Genomic DNA, 21,296 nt, shown 5'->3' with positions numbered 1-21,296 from the left:
TAAATTACTATTAAAAATGATAGACTTGGTTCTTTCCAATTGAATGGCACAGATTTTGAGCTTTTTCCTTCCCTGTTTTACTCTTCCTAAAGCTTTTAAAGAGGAAATATGCAGGGTCTAGGAGAAGAAAAAAATTAATTGTTAATGCACATGAAAGAATGGCTTGTTTTCAACTAGAGCGTCACATGAATTTTACAGTGTTCCAATTACTTTCTGTTTTTTCCCTAAATGATTCTCTTTGTGCTCATGGTTTTTTTCTCTCAATATCACTTATATTTTTATATATCTAAGTTAGTGATAGTGACAAATGTGCAATTTGTTTTAATTTGTCAGAACTTTATTTATTGTTTCAATAAAATATTTTATTATGCACACACTTGTGTGCATATTTTGGTGTATGTGCATATATATGTACATAGACAGGTACATGCACAAACGCATCCATCAGGCAACACCCAGGACCATTTCTCCCTCATATGCCTGCTCCATCATCCAAGTGTCCAACGTATTCCTAATGTTATATCTGTCAATTTTCTCCTTCTATGTCCAAGAAGTTTTAAGTAACTTGAAAATATTTTTGAATCATATTTTTCTCTTTTTCTATAAGAAAAATATGGATTTCATAATTGATCTAGATTCTGGTTTTTTTTTAATATAGTATTTGTGGGGAACAATGCCTGCCTAATCATTTGGTGCAGTTTTGTGAATTCCAGTATTTGAGTAGCCTACTTTGTGACTAGCACTGTACTGGATGCTGGGGAGATAATGATGAATTAGTTATATGAGGTTCCTGCCTTCACAGAGGTTAAATTTTATGGAAATGAGTTTAATTATACTTTTCATCAGCACTCTATGGGAAATAGACAGGACACTGTGAAATACATAGGCACATCTAAACTAACCTAGAGCAGGTTACTAGAAGAATTCACGAGACCTGTTATGCATAGTGTGAGCTAAGCAAGAAAAGATGGGTCCAAGTCACTTCAGCAGACAGAACTGCCCATGCAAAGGCTTTCAGGCACCAGGAGCATGACTGGGGCAGGCAGGATGGGCAGGGAAATGAAACTAGGGAGATAGATGGAACCAGACTGCATGGCTGGAGGCTGTGCTAGGGATTTCTTCATTTTCCTAAAGGGACTAGGAAATTATCACTTAATTTTAAGTAGAAGAATGAGATCTTCAATCTGCACTCTGAAAAAGATGGTTCCAGCTTCACTATGAAGAACAGGAGGAGAAGAGGCGGGGTGCTAGTAGGGAGAGTCTCTGTAGTTGATGTGCCTGGGTTTGAATCTGCTATTTGTCAACTCTATCAGTTTAGGAAAGTTTGTTAAGCTTTCTAACCTTCAGTTTTCTAATTTATATAATGAACATTATGCTGAATTATGAGCATTGCTCTGAGAACTAAATTTGATAATTAATATAAAGTTTTAGCGTAGCCTCGGGTGGTGTTCTGGAGAAGGCAATGGCACCCCACTCCAGTACTCTTGCCTGGAAAATCCCATTGACGGAGGAGCCTGGTAGGCTGCAGTCCATGGGATCGCTAGAGTCGGACACTACTGAGCGACTCCACTTTCACTTTTCACTTTCATGCACTGGTGAAGGAAATGGCAACCCACTCCAGTGTTCTTGCCTGGAGAATCCCAGGGACGGGGAAGCCTGGTGGGCTGCCGTCTATGGGGTCGCACAGGATCGGACACGACTGAAGCGACTTAGCAGCAGCAGCAATGGGTGGTGTTCAGTCACTGTATCTGACTCTTTGCCACCCCATGGACTGCAGCATGCCAGGTTTCCCTGTCCTTCATCATCTCCCAAAGTGTGCTCAGGTTCATGTCCATTGAGTCAGTGGTGCTATCTAACTATGTCATCCTTTGCCACCCACTTCTCCTTTTGCCTCCAGTCTTTCGCAGCATCAAAGTCTTTTTCTGGTACATAGTATTAACGATGAAAAAGTAGGTAGTGACTTTAACTAGGGAGGTGGGAGTGGGAGTGGAGAGTAGAAGTCCTGCAATTCTTAAAAGACAGTATTCCTAGGACTTAGTTATTAACTAGGTGTAGGAGCAGAGAGAAGTGAAAGACTCAAGGGTTGCCAGTTTTGGCAAAAAGCAGGAAAGTGAATGTGAAAGTCACTCATTTGTGTCCAACTCTTTGAAACCCCATGGACTGTAGAGTCCATGGAATTCTCCAGGCCATAATACTGGAGTGGGTAGCCTTTCCCTTCTCCAGAGGATCTTCCCGACCCATGAATCAAACCAGGGTCTCCTGCATTGCAGGCCGATTCTTTACCAACTGAGCTATCAGGGAAGCCCTAAAATGTAGGATCCTCAGATAAATTTGAATTTCAGATAGTATTTTTGAATGTAAGGAAATACCACATGGGACATATTTATATTAAAATAATTGTTGTTTACTAGAAATTAAAATTTGGCTGAGTATCCTGTGTTTGATCTGGCTATCCTACCAAAGATGTCTCAGGGCTCTAGATGAAGCAACTGAATAATAGATGGTGGTGCTATTTGCTGAAATGGAGATAATCAGAGGAGGGACCAGTCTTTAGTGGAAATATTATGAATTGTAGGTGCCAGGAATACACCCAAGTACAACATCAATTATTTACTCAGCCTTTCTTTAGTCATAATTGACATACTGGTAAAGAACAGCTATGGAGAAGGCAGTGGCAACCCACTTCAGTACTCTTGCCTGGAAAATCCCATGGACAGAGGAGCCTGGTGGGCTGCAGTCCATGGGGTTGCTAAGAGTCGGGCACGACTGAGCGACTTCACTTTCACTTTTCACTTTCCTGCATTGGAGAAGGAAATGGCAACCCACTCCAGTATTCTTGCCTGGAGAATCCCAGGGACAGAGGAGCCTAGTGGGCTGCCATCTCTGGGGTCACACAGAGTCGGACACGACTGAAGTGACTTAGCAGCAGCAGCAGCAGCAGCAGCAGCAGCAGCAAAGAACAGCTATAACCACATTTGTACAGGAAATTAGATAGTGTTGTGGTAGAGTGTTTGGTTTTTCAGTGTAATCAAAACATTATTTTTTTAAGAAAAAACTGGATAGAAAGTATAATAAAAACTTTTCATTTCTTTATTTCCAGGCTTTTATATTTCTCCAGGCAATGCCACTGGCTGCCTGCCATGTTCATGCCACACCACTGGTGCAGTTAATCACATCTGTAATAGCTTGACTGGTCAGTGTGTTTGCCAAGATGCTTCCATTGCTGGACAAAGTTGTGACTATTGTAAAGATCTTTACTTTGGATTTGATTCTCTAACTGGGAGGTAAGTATTTACAAGAATTAATAATCAGATATTTTTACTAAATTGTATTTGCAATTACTAACAGAAATTTTTTGGCCATATATTTTGTAAGAATAATATTTTCTATCCTCCTTAGTTTGCTAATGTATTCTTCATTCCTGGGTTGGGAAGATCCCCTGATGAAGGGAATGGCTTCTCACTGAAGTATTCTTGCCTGGAAGATTCCATGGATAGAGGAACCTGGTGACCTACATACAGTCCACGAGATGGCTAAGAGTCAGATGGAACTGAGCAACTGAACATGCAGAGTTATCTTTCCAGATTTCCTAGAGATTGAGTGTATAGGTTGTTATACATTGATAAATGTGCCCAGTCTTAGGACCTGGGGATATTTAATAAGATAAAATACTTTTTTTTTTTGCAAAGAACTCAAAATTTGGATGTAAAGGAAGGTAAAGAAATATCCATAGCACAAAATACACATGCACATACATACACACACAGACAAGCTGGGATAGGTAGCATGTGTGTGTGTACACTTTGTTCTATGTGGAGCCTGAATTTATTACAGCATTCTTTTATGTTCCTTTTGCCTTTTTAATTTAGATTTAAAGACTAGCAGATGAGAAACATCTTTGAATTCAGTGATAAGATTTTTTTCCCAGTGTGTAAAGTAACTTGTGAAAGTAAATTAGCCACTTTTCAAAGTTATACTGTCTTTAATGTTCTACCTCTTACTTCCTGTATATCCGTGAGCATTTGCTTTCATGCAGATGTTTTCATTGCTGTATTTTTGAAGGTGTGCTGGAATGCCAGTTCCATGTCTGTGTTTTTGGGTCTGGTCAGATTATAAATTTGTCCACTATTGGGACTATATCCATGAATTCTCTGACATTCCTGTCCCCAAGAAAACTAATGTTGTGTCTGCATATACCAGTCAAATCTATTTCTCAATATGTGTGTGTTTAAAAATATGAATGCTAATTATTCAAGGATTGGAGATTATTTTTTTACCTTATTGCCCCCTTGCTACCTGCCTTTTGACTCTTACACTCCTCATTAACACCTCAGTTAGACTGTGGACAGGGTGATGGGGTAAATTATTAAAAAAGAACTCCAACTATTTCATTTGTCTTTCTACTAAAATTCAATTAATTAAAAAAATGTTAATATATTCCATATTTATTAAAAAACTTTCAAGTTCTTATTACATATCTTGTGTTTCAATACATGCTGTTCGACTTCGGTTACCATTGGAATATCATCTTGGTTAATCTGAGAGCATTACTACTCTTCTCTACAAATACTAAATCTCTCTGAATGAGTGTATAAAATGCATGGTACAGTAAATGTTAAATAAAAAGTCTAACTATGATCTTGATAGTAAAATCAGGGCCAGTGATTATACCTATTACCCCTCTACATAATTTTTGTTGAATGATCATCTCACAAATTCCCCAGTTGGAACTCTGGGGTCAGTTAATTTCATCCCTGGCCACCTCTGTCTTAGAATTCCCATCTTTTCCATAGTCTTCCTGACAGCACTTTATTACCAAGAGAAAAATATCTTTGCTGTCAGCTGTCGTCCTTGAACTACTCATGCCTATCTGTGACATTTTGTGCCAGTCTCTTACCTATTTTCTGTCTACTCATCTCCCTGTTATTCCTGCTAATGTTGTCACCAAACCCCTACTTAATGACCAAGAGATGTATGATTGTCTTGGCTTTTTCACATAACTTTCTTTAAGTGAAATCTCATTCCCTTCATTATACCACTTCTTATGCCCTTCAATGTTTTAAAATTCAGTCTGACTTTATTCCATTCTACTTCATGCTCATTTATCTATCCATCCCACTCCCCACCCCAATCTTATCCAGGACCAAGAATCTCTTACAGATAGTGCTCTGTCACCTGCCACTCTTCAGTAGAGCTGGCTAACACTGGAATTGGACTCCCTGGGTTAAAAGCTGGCTTGAAATGTTAACCTAAATTAATGAGAAATAGAAAGAGCCAGAAAAATAGGTATAAAATACATCATCATCATCACAACAACAACTATGTTATTAGAAGGTGCCGAGGTTAAAATTAGGAAAGCAGACAGAAATCATTAAAAGAAAAGAGATAGGTGCAGGTTGGAGTCTATAAAATAGAGCCAACATTTGAAAATTGTTGTGTGGATTTTATAATTGTGGGCTTTATAATTGTCATGATAGTCATAGAGTAAAAAATTCAGATTAAGTGTTTGTTCAAAGCAAAAAGACTTATGACAAGTTTGTATACATGCAATTGTATATTTTTACATAGTCAGTTCAGTTCAGTCGCTCAGTCATGCCTGACTCTTTGCGACCACATGAACTGCAGCATGCCAGGCCTCCCTGTCCATCACCAACTACCGGAGTCCACCCAAACCCATGTCCATTGAGTCGGTGGTGCCATCCAATCATCCCATCCTCTGTCATCCCTTTTCATATTAGATGACTTATATTGAGTGAAGTAAGGAAGTGCACACAAGCACATATACATACACATGCCCAATATCTTCTTTATCCATTCATTCACTGATGGACGCTGAAGTCATTTTCCTTGGCTATTGTGAATAATGCTGAAGTGAACTTGGAGGTGAGATAGCTCTTCAAGATCCTGATTTTATTTCCTTTGGATATAAAGGACTTCACTTTCACTTTTCAGTTTCATGCATTGGAGAAGGAAATGGCAACCCACTCCAGTATTCTTGCCTGGAGAATCCCAGGGACAGGGGAGCCTGGTGGGCTGCCGTCTATGGGGTCACGCAGAGTCAGACACAACTGAAGTGACTTAGCAGCAGCAGCAGCAGTAGCAGCAGCAGAATCATAGGATAGTCCTATTTTTAGTTTTCTAAGGACCTTCATGCTGTTTTTCATAGTGGCTGTACCAACTTACATTCTCACCAGTAATATAAGGGGTTCCCTTTTCTCCACATCCTCACCAAAACCTAGCTTGTGTGTTTTTGATAATAGCCGTTCTAAGGAATGTGAACTGATATTTCATCATGGTTTTGATTTGCATTTCCCTGCTGATTAGTGATGTTAAGCAGCTTTTAATGTATCTGTTGGCCACCTGTGTGTCTTCTTGGAGAAATATCTATAAATATCCTTTGCTCATTTTTTGAAAATTAGAGGATTTTTTCCCCCTATTGAGTTGTATGAGTTTCTTATAAAATTTTAATATTAACCCCTTATCAGATGGATGGTTCACAAATATTTTCTCATATTCTTTAGGTTGTCTTTTCACTCTGTTGGTAATTTTATTTGCTGTGTAAAAGATTTTTGGTTCATCTCTTGTTGCTTTTTTGCCCAAGCATTGGTGTTATAGCCACAAAATTATTGCCCAGACCCATGTTAAGAAGCTTTTCCCCTTTTTTCATCTAGTAGTTTTGGTTTCTGATATTATCTTTAAATTTTTAAGCCATTTTGAGTTGATTTTTATATGTGGTCATTTTAAGGGTCCAGTTTCATTCTTCTACCTGTGAATATTCAGTTTTGCCAGCACCTTTGGTTGAAGAGAACACCCTTTCCTCATTGTGTGTTCCTGATACTCTTTTTGAAAATCAGTTGACTGATATGTGTGGGTTTGTTTCTGGGTTGTCTATTCTATTCCATTAGTCTATGTGTCTGCTTTTAATGTCAGGACCATACCATTTTGATTATGAAAACTTTGTAGTATTTTCTGAAATCACGATGTCTGATGCCTCCAGGATGGTTACTATTGTTGAACCCATAGTTTGCAACTTAAAATAACTGTAGGACTTTCTGTTACCTAAGGAAGACCAGAAAAGCTGTACAGTTGACTCACTGTGTCTTCAGATGGCAACAAGGGAATTAGCCTCATGTAATATATTTAAAGGATCAATGAAAGATGAAAGAAAATTAATTTATAATTGCTTCTTATGACTCATGGTTTTCCAATGAGCCAATAATATTTCTTCTCCTTTTTTTAAAAAATAATCTCTTCCTTTGGCTCCCAAGATTCTGTTTCTCTGAATTGTTTTATATTTCTGTTTCTAACTAGTCCTCTTTAACCCTTCAACTTACGTATCAACATCTATGATTTCAATCACTGCGTGCATGTACATGACTCTCAAATATATTATCATCTCTTCAGATCTTTACAATGGGCTCTAGGCCTATGGCCAGTTGTCTCTCTGAATTTTAAATTTGCATGCCACTCATTGATCCCGTTCCTAATGTAGCCAACACCAAGAAAATTCTCATTTGTATTACTCTTATCACATCCACCAATTTTTTTTAAAGTCTCATGCCATTATCATCTTAGTGAAAGGGATATAAATCTTAAAAAAAAAACACAAAAAACTATTCAAGTCCACACTACCCATGTGTGAATGGGGCTCAGGATGCTCTCAGATTAGGCAGGGTTGACTCTGACATTGAGCATAGGCTGCTGCTGGAAAGAACTATTAAAAGCAAAAGCCACTGTGGATAATGTAGCTTCTCTGAAATAAACAGAAAGAATAAAGCCTCCCTTGGCCACACAGGGCCCAAGGAAATCAGCAGCATTTGTCCCTTGTTAAATCAGTCACATGGAATGCCCCTGTCTAGAGCTGACCCTTCTATTCCACTGATGAATTCTACCGTCATGTTTCATTTTAACGTTGATGACTGTTAAAGAAATCTTCTAGCACAGAAGGTCATAGAGAAAGATGTTTCAAAATATGACTGTGAGAGTTGCTTGAATTTATACTTTTGCTCATCATTGAGAAGAAAAAAATGGATTTTATTATTTTTATGTTTTCCATTCCTTTCCTGAATGATATTGAAATCTCTTTGTTGACTTCTGGTTGTTCTTGTGTGTGAGTGTGTGTGTGTGTGTGTGTGTGTGTGTGTGTGTGTGTGTGTATACAAAGTAACACTGACTATTTTGAAAATGTGTACGGAGATGTCTAAAACATATGGGATTCCATCTAGTATTAGGACCTTTTGTTTCCTGAGGGAAACACTCATTGTCTAAGGATATACAGACATATAGAACAGAGGAATAACTATTGTGACCTGATGTTAAAGTTTTTAAAAAATAATCATCTAAAATCATTTGAATGTACTTTGAGTCAGGCTCTGTGTTAGGTACTTAAAAGTAAAAATTTGTTTCATTAATTTCCAAAAGTCTACAAAGATTATAAGTATTTTATTGTTAAGGAGAAGATACAAGTATCACTGTATCTCTTCACTGATTTGAAAATAAATTGACTTTCTCATCTTCTTTTTCCATGTGTTTAACCCCTCCGTGGAGAAGGCAATGGCACCCCACTCCAGTACTCTTGCCTGGAAACTCCCATGGATGGAGGAGCCTGGTGGGCTGCAGTCCATGGGGTCGCTGAGGGTTGGACACAACTGAGCGACTTCACTTTCACTTTTCACTTTCATGCACTGGAGAAGGGAATGGCAACCCACTCCAGTGTTCTTGCCTGGAGAATCCCAGGGACGGGGAGCCCAGTGGGCTGCCGTCTATGGGGTTGCAGAGTCGGACACGACTGAAGTGACTTAGCAGCAGCAGCAGTAGCAGTAACCCCTCCATGAAATCCACATATATACTGTTACCTTATCCTACTCTGTTCTTTGTTATGAATGACTATGTTTGCTATATTTTTCTCTTGGCTTATTTTGTACAATTTTTTTTAATACTCCCAAGGGCAAAAACAAATCAAATAGGCCCTTAACCTAAACTACAGCAACCATGACACCAATGCACCAAACACACAGTAACAGGCTGGAAAATCATTTGCCTGTCTTCATCCAAGTAGTTCATTCTTCAGAAGTTCCCTATCACAAAAAGGGGGCATGTATTTTAGAAAGCTGATCCAAGTGCAAAAATCACTCCAGTTACCTTTGACACCTAAAGCAAACATGATTTAATCCATATTGAAAGCAAGCAAAGAAACCTGCCCAATGAAAAATCAATAAAGCAAAATGAAAAAGTATAGCATATGTTTCTAAACCAAAAGTGAAACCAGAAAGGGCCACATTCAGTTTGTCTCAGTGGGTAGTTGAGACCCATATGCGACACGGTGCACTCCCTGGCAGTGTCATCAAGTTGACCTGTGACTATGGGTCCTCTTTCCAACAGCCCACAAGATGACTCCAGTTCATCTGGGCATCACCGTTTTCATCCACACCTCACATCCCCCACAGGTTTCTTCCCTAATAACCTCTTTTTTCTATATGTATTCTTTGTATGTCATCTTTTTCTTTAAACCTAAAGAACTAGAAGTATCACTACTTTGTCTCTTCCTGACCAACCGAAACACAATGAACTGTGATTCCTCTCAGATAGGAGAGAACTGAGATCTAGAGTGGCCAGGGAATCAAAAGGCTTAGACTTCTAAAACGTAAAGTAAAATTCTGTGACCAAATTACTTTTGGTTTTGCTACACAAGTTCTCCATTTCAACACTAAGTCATAGATTTGGTCTGGTCTTCTTATCGTATGTGTATTTCCAGGGCATCTTAATTGGTCTTTTCTTTGAGAATAAGATCAATGAATTCAAAGGGAAGCAGATTGCTTTCTTGTTCAGTTATTTCCTTTCAGGGTATCATACTGGGATGTTGGGAAACGTGCCTCACAGATTCATGGTCCTCAGTGACTCTTTGTTGGACAGCTAGCTGTTACCTAGAGTGACAGGGTAAAAGGACCACATGCCTGTAAGCATCCAGCCATCTAGCCGGGGCTCACTCACAAACTGGTGGATGAATTCCCAGGAAAAAAACCAGAATGGTGATGGGACACTGGATACCTCTTCTTGGAACTGCCACAAAATTACTTTTGCCTTAGTCTATTAGTCAAAGCAAGTCACAGGCCAACACATATTTAGGAGAAGAGAAATAAATTCTACTTTTTTTAGATTCTACTTTTTGACGGAAGGAATTGCACAGTTAGTTGCAAAAGGCCTGCATAAAAAGAGAGGTGAAGAATTGTGATCATTTTTGCAATCTACCAATAAATGATGTATTCTCCTTTAATGCAGATTCTGTATGGCTCCCTAAGAGATGTCAGTTTTTATAAATCGGTAGCATTCATTCAATGTGATATTACAGGAAAAGTTCAGTAATGGGCAACGAGATATTTAGGTTCCAATTATAGCTTATCTACTAGACCAGGTATATTCATGTCCTATTTCGTGTTCTGTGTACTTAGTCGCTAAGTTGTGCCTGACTCTTTGCGACCCTATGGGCTCGCAGTCTCCTCTGTCTGTGGGATTTCCCAGGCAAGAATACTGGGGTGGTTTGACATTTGTCCCTCCAGGGGATCTCTCCTACCCAGGCTCATTTCCTATTACTGTTATGAGAATTATTTACCACAAATGTAGTGGCGTAAAACAATATGAATTTATTATATTCCAGTCATGGAAGTCAGGAGTTCCAAGTTAGTTTCACTGGGCCAAAATCAAGGTATCAACAAGCCTATGTTTATTTTGGACAGCAGGAAAAGATCCACTTCCTTGGTTTTCCAAGGAAGACACCACCCACATTCCTTAGCTCACGGCTCCATTCTTCACCACTCTGTCTTCTCTGGTCTCCACTTAGGTTCTTACATCCTTTCTCTGATGCTCAAATTCTTCTCATAATTAGGCATCTTCTCATAATCCAGGGTCATCTCTTCATCTCAAATCTGCCAAGTTCCTTGTGCCGAGTAAGCTATCAAACCCACAAGTTCTGGACATTAGGACTTTTGACTTTGTTGGGGGTCATAATTCAATCCACTATACCAGAGATAGAAAACTGTGGCCTGGGGACTAGATCTGGCCTGTCACCTGTTTATGGAAATAAAATTTTATTGGAACACAGTAATATTCAACCTTCACATACGCTCTATGACTGCTTTCACACAAGTAAAGCAGAACTGGGTTACACCAGAGGTCATTTGGCCACAAAGCTTAAAATATTTAGTATAGTTCTCTTACATAAAAATTTCTGACTCTATAACCAGAGTCACTGTCGCCCTGAGCAAGTTACTTAATCTCGCCAAGTCTCATAGAATCATCTCTACAGACTCGGGAAGAAGCTTAAAAGTAACTGGTTGAACAATACCCTATACATTTCTCTACACAAGTCACTGTTAAGACTAACCTGTCATTCAGCTTCTGCTGAAAACATGGGACTGAAAAGAGTTTATTGTCTCATGACATAGCTCTTGTTTATTTCAAACAATTCTAATCTGAGAAAGATAGAAATCTTACTCTTCATATTAAGCAAAAATTTCATTCCTCTGACTTTCTCACCTGGTCTTATTTCTGCCTCTGGGGTCACAGAAGTAGTGTGCTTGCTTCTCCTTAAGAGTGCTTTAAGAATTTTAATCTAAATTCAGACCTCAAAGTTAACATATTAATGTAATGAGGAAGTTAAGGAAAGGAAGACTAGAGCTTCTCGACGTAAATGTGTGAATACTGTTATTACAGTGAGTCTTCTGGGATTTCTTTTTCTTTGATATGTCTGGGTTGGTGACCAGTGTGTCAGATGTGGTCTACATTCCCTGTGATAAGGCACAGCACCGACAAAGGAGGAACTGCCAGGCACCATAGCAAGCTCTTCTCTGGGTGACAAGAATGTCCTCACCCTGGACTCAGTTGGCACTGTGGTCTGGATGCAAGGGAGTCACTGCCCACATCCAGCTCTTATGAACCCCTTTATTTGTAGGAAGGCTTCACTAGGGAGGGTGGACTGAACACTGTTGACCTCCTGCTTCTTGATGAGGCAATACCACTCACTTCCTCTCCAATAAGTTATGTGAGTACGGCTTTTGGCTCACACACAGAGCATTTCCTAGCCCCAATCCCCTCTTATAATTCTGGTTGTCATTTCTAGGAGAATCTGATGTTACTAGTAGGCTGTGAAGAAAGGAAAACTAAGAACCTCAGACCACACATCCCCTGCAGAGATCAAATAAAATCTTATCCAGGGGAAAACCAAACTCCTCTCGAGGGCACTCGTGGGGTCCTGCAAAAAGAAGCCAGCAGAGAACTCTTCTGGCCTTAAGGAGTCAGAGTAGAAGGCCAGCCCTTAAAAAAGAGTGGCCTTTCCTTGTGGAGAGGCTAGCAGAGGGAAAGCTACGCCAATCAGAAAGGCTCAAAGAGTTAAATTGTTATTAAAGCTACATGTCACATTCAGATTTATCTGTGGTGTCCTATGTCTAAAGTTTTCTAGTGCTTTATTCATTCTTTTATTCAACAATGTTTATCGAACACTTACTGGTTGCTGCTGCTGCTAAGTCACTTCAGTCGTGTCCGACTCTTTGCGACCCCATAGACGGCAGCCCACCAGGCTCCCCCGTCCCTGGGATTCTCCAGGCAAGAACACTGGAGTGGGTTGCCATTTCCTTCTCCAATGCATGAAAGTGAAAAGTGAAAGTGAAGTTGCTTAGTCATGCCTGACTCTTCTCGACCCCATGGACTGCAGCCTACTGGTTGCTAGTCTTTGTGTTAGGAAAAGATGGAAGAAAACTCTTTGTTCAATTTCCCCAATTCATCTTGAAGCCTCTTTCTCTTCTATTATTTAATAATCATTAATAATCCTTCTCTAAAATCCCTCAGCAATTGAATGTCTCTTCCTCCTTTGTTCTATATATTAAATGATGACTACATCATCCACCGTTTCAACAAAGTAGAAAACTAGGAATAACTCCAGGCCTTCTTCCTTTCTCCTTTCAATTTGTCCACCCCATCCTACTGATTTTATGTACTAGACATTTCTTAAATTTATCCTGCCCCTTCCCACTGTCAGCGTTGCCCCTAATCTGGCAATATCTTACCTCTTCTTCACTTTCCAGTGTTATCTGTCACCACCTTCCTATTCAGAATTTAAGTAAGAATTTTTGAATTACTTAAAATTTCATACACTCTCCTGCTTTGTCTTGTCTCTATTTTTCTCCCCTCCCTGTTTGCCTGGCTTATTCCAGTCCATCTTTTCATATTTAGCCCACACATCTCTAAGATTCCTCCATATTGCTTCTTTCCCATCCTTTTCCACCAAATGGCCCTTTCCTGTGTCCCTCAGAAGTCTGCATACATCTTTGTTAATGCTCTCTCCACTTTTTATTTCTCACTAGACTGTGAGCTCCTTGAAAACAAGGACAGCTCTGTCTTATCCATCTTTATGTCCTGCTGCAGTCCTGTAACATGGTTGGCCCTCAGTGAATATTATTGATGTTAGTCAATATCTTTAAATCGATTTGATGGTACCTTTGAGGCCCCAGACAGAAGATAGTTCTCCAAAGAGAAACATCAGTAAAGTTATCTTTATACTGGATCGTATCCATGGACCCCCTCTTGTAGTAGCTCTTCCTCACATGATGAAGTTTCTGATAGTGAAATCCAGTATGGAAAAACATCCCCTTCATTCATACTGATGTTTCTGAATAGTAATAAGTAGGATAATTCCTTTTTTTTTTTTTTTTTTTTTTACTGTTTGCCCAAATGGAAGAGGCTCCCTAGAAAGGAAAATATATGAGGTTTGAGATTTAAGAGACTGAAGCCAATGAATTTCTTTCCCATTGAATTCAGCAAACACTGGGATAACATAAGGGCCCATGCAGAACTGTAATAGCACAGAGCTAGCAGACATTAGCAGTGCTTTCCTGCGATTTTGTTTACCATAATGAACTGGTCAATAAACATCACAAATTGTTTATCTATATAAATCTTGACAGATTACTCTTTATGAAATCCATTTAGCAAGTGAGGTTTTCCCATAAGGATGAAAAATGAAGATTTTAAACAGATTGCGGGAGAAGCCCTAGCTGTACCAGGAGAGTCAGTGTAATAAAGGTTTCTTTATATTAATATTACAAAAACCATTTATCCTGACAAAATCAATATCACAATTCATCTTAGTTTGGTGTTTCTCTTTCTAAGCTTAAAATGTCTTTTTCTTTATTACACATAATTTTGTTTTAATAAATGTGAAATGTATTTCATTTAGGAGATGCTCTTGAGGAAGGATAACTTATAAAATGACATCAAACCTGTAGCTTATTTGCTAAGGAGTCTTGGAAATATTTAAAATTATATTTGAGAGGGGGAGAAATTTACAGAAATCATTTTGCTTAAACTTTAATTACAAAATTATCCCCAGTGTCCTTTAGGCTAGAAACAACCTATAGTATTCAGAAAAGTCTCCCGTAAACTTCATCTGGGTAAAAATCTCTCTTACTAAAGTCAAGCAATTATAAGAAGTCAGAGAAGTTACATATAAAAAGAGTTGCAATAAGAGACTGTGAAACCAGTAAGAGTCATATTTAGTTACTCAAAACACTACGTGATTTCCTAAGAAGCAGTATATTTATTCCATTTGGATTTGGAACTTAATATCCCATGGATATTGACAGACTGACTTGGAGTTAAGCATGTAGCAGTTAGCGGAAAGAAAATAGATCTCCATCAAGGAAAGGAATTATACACTGGAAACTATTACTCTAAATGTACTGTATGGAAAATAAATGTGATTGTCTCATGAGTGAATGGCAATAAAAGCTGAAATACTCAAGAGACACTTATTCATGAATGGTGTAGTGATATATACGTGCATTGAGAGAAGCTTGTCTCTTGTTGTTTATGCTTACCAATATTATACTAACAGCCGACAAACAATATATTCTAAGTAATAGCATATAATGAAGTTAGGAGCAAATTAAATATTTTGTTGCTTCTGTAATTCCATTTTAATTTCTGTGCATAATTTTCATCAGCTTTAATACTTAAATAGGCTAAACAAGACATCTGTTTGAGATGGAATTCTGTCTACACATAAAGGACACACTGTAGTTGTTTGGAGGGGAAAAATGTACTCTTATCATGACATAAAAAGGGCAAACTACGGTATAGTAGTTTTCGAGACAAACTGTACTTTATTTATTCCCAAGGTGATATTAGTCCATAAAACAAATTTGCAGCTTATTTAGCAGCCTTAGCTTTTATCAGCTTTTTTAAGGGTGTTGAATGATTACCCAGGAGATCACACGGTAAAAGTTGCAGTGAGATGAAGTAACTCTATCCATCCAGCATCTTTATTAGAAAATATAGGTGAAGCCATGCTGTTCATGTTGTTTTCAATGTGCCCTATGAAAAGCTCCTCTTTAGAGGTCGTGGTCTTCTTGTGTGTGATGTTTTGCTTAATGCTTCATGCTGTGCTGGGCTGTGCTGGGCTTAGTTGCTCAGTCATGTCTGACTCTTTGCAACCCCATGGAATGTGGCCCGCCAGGCTCCTCTGTCCATGAAGATTCTCCAGGAAAGAATACTGGAGTGGGTTGCCATGCCCTTCTCCAGGGGATCTTCCCAACCCAGGGATCGAACCCAGGTCTCCCACATTGCAGGTAGATTCTTTACCATCTGAGCCACCAGGGAAGCCCTAAGGCTTCATGGTGGTACCATCCCAATCTATGACATTAATATGCACTGAGTGAAAAATTCACTCTGAAAAAACAAGTCTTAGTTACTATCATGGTTAAAAAAAAAAAAAAAAAAAAGATAAAGTGGCTCAGAGGGTAAAGCGTCTGCCTGCAATGCAGAAGACCTGGGTTCGATCTCTGGGTCAGGAAGATCCCCTGGAGAAGGAAATGGCAACCCACTCCAGTACTCTTGCCTGGAAAAATCCCATGGACAGAGAAGCCTGGTAGACTACAGTCCATGGGATCGCAAAGAGTCGGACACGACTGAGCAACTTCACTTTCACTCTCATGGTAAAATGCCAAGACTGATTTTTACAATCAACTTTGAGTCCAAGAAATTTAAGTTGAAATGAAGTTCTTTCATTATGTTTGTATTGATAGCATCTTTTCATAGATCAGAATAATGCTGTATTCTCTCATCGTTTTGGGTAAACGAGTTTAATACAAAAGTTAAAAATAATATATAACATATATAAGGCATCAGCAGTGTTTGAACGTATCTTCCTCAAACTGTTTTCTTATTAAAATTTAATCTTTATAAAACTATATGATTTTGACTCTTTAAAAGACTATAGGATTGTAATAGGGGGAGCAGTAATTATCACACCCAGTTTTCTATTTCACAGCTTGAAAGATACTTAAAGAGATAATTTTATGGGTGCACATTCAGTCGCTCAGCTGTGACCAGCTCTTTGCAATCCCATGAGCTATAGCCTGCAAGGCTCCTCTGTCCATGGGGTTCTCCAGAGAATACTGGAGTGGGTTACCATTTCCTCCTCCTGGATGGGTATCGAATCTTAATTTTTAGCTGTCAGGAGAACTGCTTTTGTGGGATGAGAAGTTTACAGTGCTCTTAATGGAGCAACTAGTATGCAAAATAAGTCACAAGATGTATCATTGCATATAAAAAAGCAATATAACACTTTCTTGCTATTAATTAATGTATAAAGAGAAGGCTTTGTAGAGATTTTATTGTAAATGGCATTTTGATAAAGGTATCTTTCTGTTTTATTTTGTGTTTGTTTAGCTCAAGAATCTTTTTCAATATACCAGCTAAAACAGACTATTTTATTCCACAGTGTTATCAATAGATGTAACTTTTTCCATGGATTGCTAATCAAAGTGTTATTTTCTTTAATGGTTTATTTGTCTTATTTTCAGATGTCAGCCTTGCAATTGTCATCTCTCGGGAGCCTTAAATGAAACCTGTCACTTGGTCACAGGCCAGTGTTTCTGTAAACGATTTGTTACTGGATCAAAGTGTGATACCTGTGTTCCCAATGCAAGCCATTTGGATATCAGCAACCCGTTGGGCTGTAGCAAAAGTAAGTGAACTCTGGTCCATGTATGAGGCAGCATCACACAGGACACTGTCTCATTAATATCTTCATTGAGAACCCATCAGAAAGCCTTAGGTACAATGTGGAGAATTTAAGTGAGAAATGAAAAAAAAAAAAAAATACTAAATGAAATTTGAGTTCTTTTCCTCGACTGGAGCATAGAATATAGCAATTATCCGAATAGTGGGAAATTTACACTGGTCTGTTGGAATGGTACTGCTAGCAAGGTGACTATAGTCTTGGTTTATCCAGACTGAAGGTTTTCCCAGAATGTGAGACTTTCCACGTAAAATTTAGGATAGCATTGTGAAAACGATATGACTGGTTACCTTGCCACTTAAGAACATTTCCAAGTGATTTCTATAGGAAATGGAAGATTTCTACTTATTGTGAGTTTTATGTCATTCTGTCCTCCCGGTTTTATGGACACTCTGCTACTATTAGATGTTTATTGATATTGTAGTAATTATTATCATTATTTATCACTGCATGTTACTCATGTAATTGATATTCCTTTCTACTTTAAGTTGTATTAGTTGTTTCAACATCTCTCACATTTTTGCTTTAACTCTTAGAAGCCAAAAGTTACATCATAGTGTCTTTTGACTTCTCAACATTATTCTTCAGTGCCTTGAAGTGACTTCTCAAGGTCACTTGAAATATGCTACAATTTCTTAGCATATTGGTGATTTTTTTTTTTTTTGGCTTTCTTTTCTTTTATTTTTTTATTTTAAATTTTATTTTATTTTTAAACTTTACAATATTGTATTAGTTTTGCCAAATATCAAAATGAATCCGCCACAGGTATACATGTGTTCCCCATCCTGAACCCTCCTCCCTCCTCCCTCCCCATACCATCCCTCTGGGTCATCCCAGTGCACCAGCCCCAAGCATCCAGTATCGTGCATCGATCCTGGTCTGGCAACTCATTTCATACATGATATTATACATGTTTCAATGCCATTCTCCCAAATCTTCCCACCCTCTCCCTCTCCAACAGAGTCCATAAGACTGTTCTATACATCAGTGTCTCTTTTGCTGTCTCGTACACAGGGTTATTGTTACCATCTTTCTAAATTCCATATATATGCGTTAGTATACTGTATTGGTGTTTTTCTTTCTGGCTTACTTCACTCTGTATAATAGGCTCCAGTTTCATCCACCTCATTAGAACTGATTCAAATGTATTCTTTTTAATGGCTGAGTAATATTCCATTATGTATATGTACCATAGCTTTCTTATCCATTCATCTGCTGATGGTGATTTCTTTATATTTACTTTAAGATAGTATATCCTTGACTTTTCCAGAATGCCCAAGAAATGCCTATTAAGAACATGTGATAAGGATTCCTCAATAATATAATTCACAATTCATTTCCTGTATTCCTCAATATATAATTCCTCAATAATATAAGGAATAAGGATTCCTCAATAATATAATGCACAATGCGTTTCCTCCTTGAGGTGTCCTGAGACCATAGCATGAGTCACAATGCTAGGAAATGCCACAAGTCCAGACAAATCATCATAAACAAGCATGCCTGGAAGAGTGCTATGTATATTTAAGGGAGAGACAGAGAAGTAATATGATGTTGAGTTCTGCAGCAATTATATTAGATTTTGAGGTAGTGAAAGGCAGAGTGTAGCTAATGATTAAAAAGACATATTCAGCTTTTGTACCTGTGTGTTTTATCTTCAGTATCCTGTGTTTCATTGATCCCTCTGGATTTTAGTATAAGTAAAACCATAGGTATTTATGCTAAACTTGGGAAAGGAGTGTAATAGTTGCCTTTGTGTATAAACATAGTCTAAACACCAATCTGGATTCACTGAACATTTAATTAATATTTATTATTCATTGATTAGCTATATAATTGATTTGTGAGCAACAGAAATTCCAGCATATTTCCTTGGTTGCCAGTCATAGAAATCATTTATAATGGAGTTGTGAGAGTTTTACATTCACATATGGAATCATAGCAATTTTTTGATTGGTTCTGCCACCAACATTATATGAAAATACAAGCATCTGCTCCATTTTCACTACCTGTGTGCACACCTGAGACATAGACTAGGAATTACACCTCAGGCAAAAGTGGATGGTCTGGTCACAAAACCTGGCCTGCATTTCTTAGTAGTGGTAGACATTTACTTTTATGTTAAGATTTTTCTTCTCTGGGCTAAATATTTTTAGTCTGTCCAAATACTTTCAATTCTTAATAGTTAAAAAAAATTGCATATTTATAGTCACTCTTTTCTGGATATGGTCCTTTTGACTTTCTATCTCTTTAAAATTGTAATCCTTGGTAGAACACATTCGTCCAGCTTCTTATAGTGGTGATTTTGCTGCTTCTGTTTTAGGCTGGGGTTTCACAATGTTTACAAAACAAAGTTGGAAGCTCAGCATCAATAGAGGTAATGCATTTAAAAAGTTAGACAGGATTCCTGCCTGTACAGAAGCACAAAGCACAGTCAAGAAGCATAATGAACACAGTGAGAATAAAAAGGTGTAAATGAAGGGTGCAGAAAAGGGCTAACTGGGATAAATGTGAAGGGGGCTGCTTTCTGTCCTGTTCCATGCTGATTTTCCTGTGATCCTGGCTTTTTATCCCAGCAACAGTCGGAACAACCAACTGTACAAAGACAGGATGCTACTGAAAGGAACGTAGTGCTATCTATTGTTGAAACTGTGAACTACCTCGGGTGTGTATTTTTCTGTGTCCGACTAATTTCAAGAATGCGAAAATAAATAAATTTATATTAAAAAAAAAAGAATGCGATTTGGGAACCACAGTATTGTAACTATTTTCTTTTACACGGCCGTAGCCATTGACAAAAGCGTAGTGATGCATCTGTGATCTTTTTTAAGACAGAGAATCAGGGTGGGAATTCTAGGATATACTTTCTAGAATGCAGGAGAATTGAATTAAACTAGTTAGACCTTCTCTCATAGTCTTACTTATTATGTGATTTAGTTTCCTTATTATGTGATTTAATTCTTTCCTGAGAATAACTGTTTTATGCTTTTAAAATGATAGTCATTCTCTTTGATACAGAGACAGAAACAGAAGGTTTTAAAGAGTTCTGCTTTCTGAATGCTTTCCTACTGAATGACATACCATTTGCCCTAAACTTCTGGCTCTGAATTTAACTAAACAAAGAAATGTATTTATGTATACACAGGTCATATATGTACTTAAATCTTTTTTATATCAACTCACATTTATATTTATTCTTGGTTATTTAGCAGTCTTCTTGCACATTTTTATCTCTATCAGAGAGGATCTCATAGTTTTCCTTTTATTTATTTATTTTTTTTACATTTTATTTTATTTTTAAACTTTACAATATTGTATTAGTTTTGCCAAATATCAAAATGAATCCGCCACAGGTATACCTGCATTCCCCATCCTGAACCCTCCTCCCTCCCCTACCCTCCCTCTGGGTCGTCCCAGTGCACCAGCCCCAAGCATCCAGTACCGTGCATCGAACCTGGACTGGCGATTCGTTTCATACATGATATTATACATGTTTCAATGCTATTCTCCCAAATCTCCCCACCCTCTCCCTCTCCCACAGAGTCCATAAGACTGATCTATACATCGGTAAAACTATTTTATTGTGATAAAATATCTATGCATTAAGTTACCATATTAAATATTTTTAAATGTACAGTTTGGTGATGTTAGATACTTTCATAATGGTGTGCAGCCATGACTACCATCCATCTCTGTTAACTTTCTTCTGCTTGTGAAACTGAAACTCTACACCCATTAAGCAATAATCTCCCTTGCCCACATTTTCCCCTACCTCCTGGCTACCACAATTTTACTTTCTGTCTCTATGATTTTTAATAATCTAAGTATTTCATATAAGGAAGATCATAAAGTATTTGCCTTTTTGTTACTTTTGTTAGATATTCTGCTTATTTCACTTAACATATGTCCTACAGGTTTATCCATATTTTAGCATATGCCAGAATTACCTTCTATAAGGAAGGTAAGACTGAACCATATCCCATGACATGTACATGCCACCTTTTGCTCACCCATTCATCTGTTAATACACAGATACTATGCTTTAGTTGCTATCATGCTTTAGCTGTTTTGAGTAATGTTACTATGAATATGAGTGTACAAAGATCTCTTCAAGATTCTGCTTTCAATTCTACCGGGTATATTCTCAGAAGTGAAATTGCTGAATCTACTTCTAAGCAAAAGTAATTCTACTTTTACTTTTTGGAGGAAGCTGCTTTCACAACAG

At 38.0% G+C, this 21,296-nt stretch overlaps 1 protein-coding gene across 1 annotated transcript in view; it reads left to right on the top strand.

Annotated features, from left to right (window-relative positions):
• The window catches only part of USH2A (usherin), a 190,215-nt gene that overhangs the window by 143,342 nt on the left and 25,577 nt on the right, over window positions 1-21,296 (top strand). The window contains exons 12-13 of the mRNA XM_070768846.1: window positions 3,101-3,284; window positions 16,854-17,017. Of these exons, the coding sequence (XP_070624947.1) occupies window positions 3,101-3,284; window positions 16,854-17,017 (348 nt within the window). The remainder of the gene's footprint in view (window positions 1-3,100; window positions 3,285-16,853; window positions 17,018-21,296) is intronic.

Source organism: Bos indicus, chromosome 16, assembly GCF_029378745.1.
Source record: "Bos indicus isolate NIAB-ARS_2022 breed Sahiwal x Tharparkar chromosome 16, NIAB-ARS_B.indTharparkar_mat_pri_1.0, whole genome shotgun sequence".
Lineage (NCBI taxonomy): Eukaryota > Metazoa > Chordata > Mammalia > Artiodactyla > Bovidae > Bos > Bos indicus.
The sequence above is the reverse complement of the archived record's forward strand: the minus strand, read 5'-3'. Positions and strand labels throughout refer to the sequence as shown.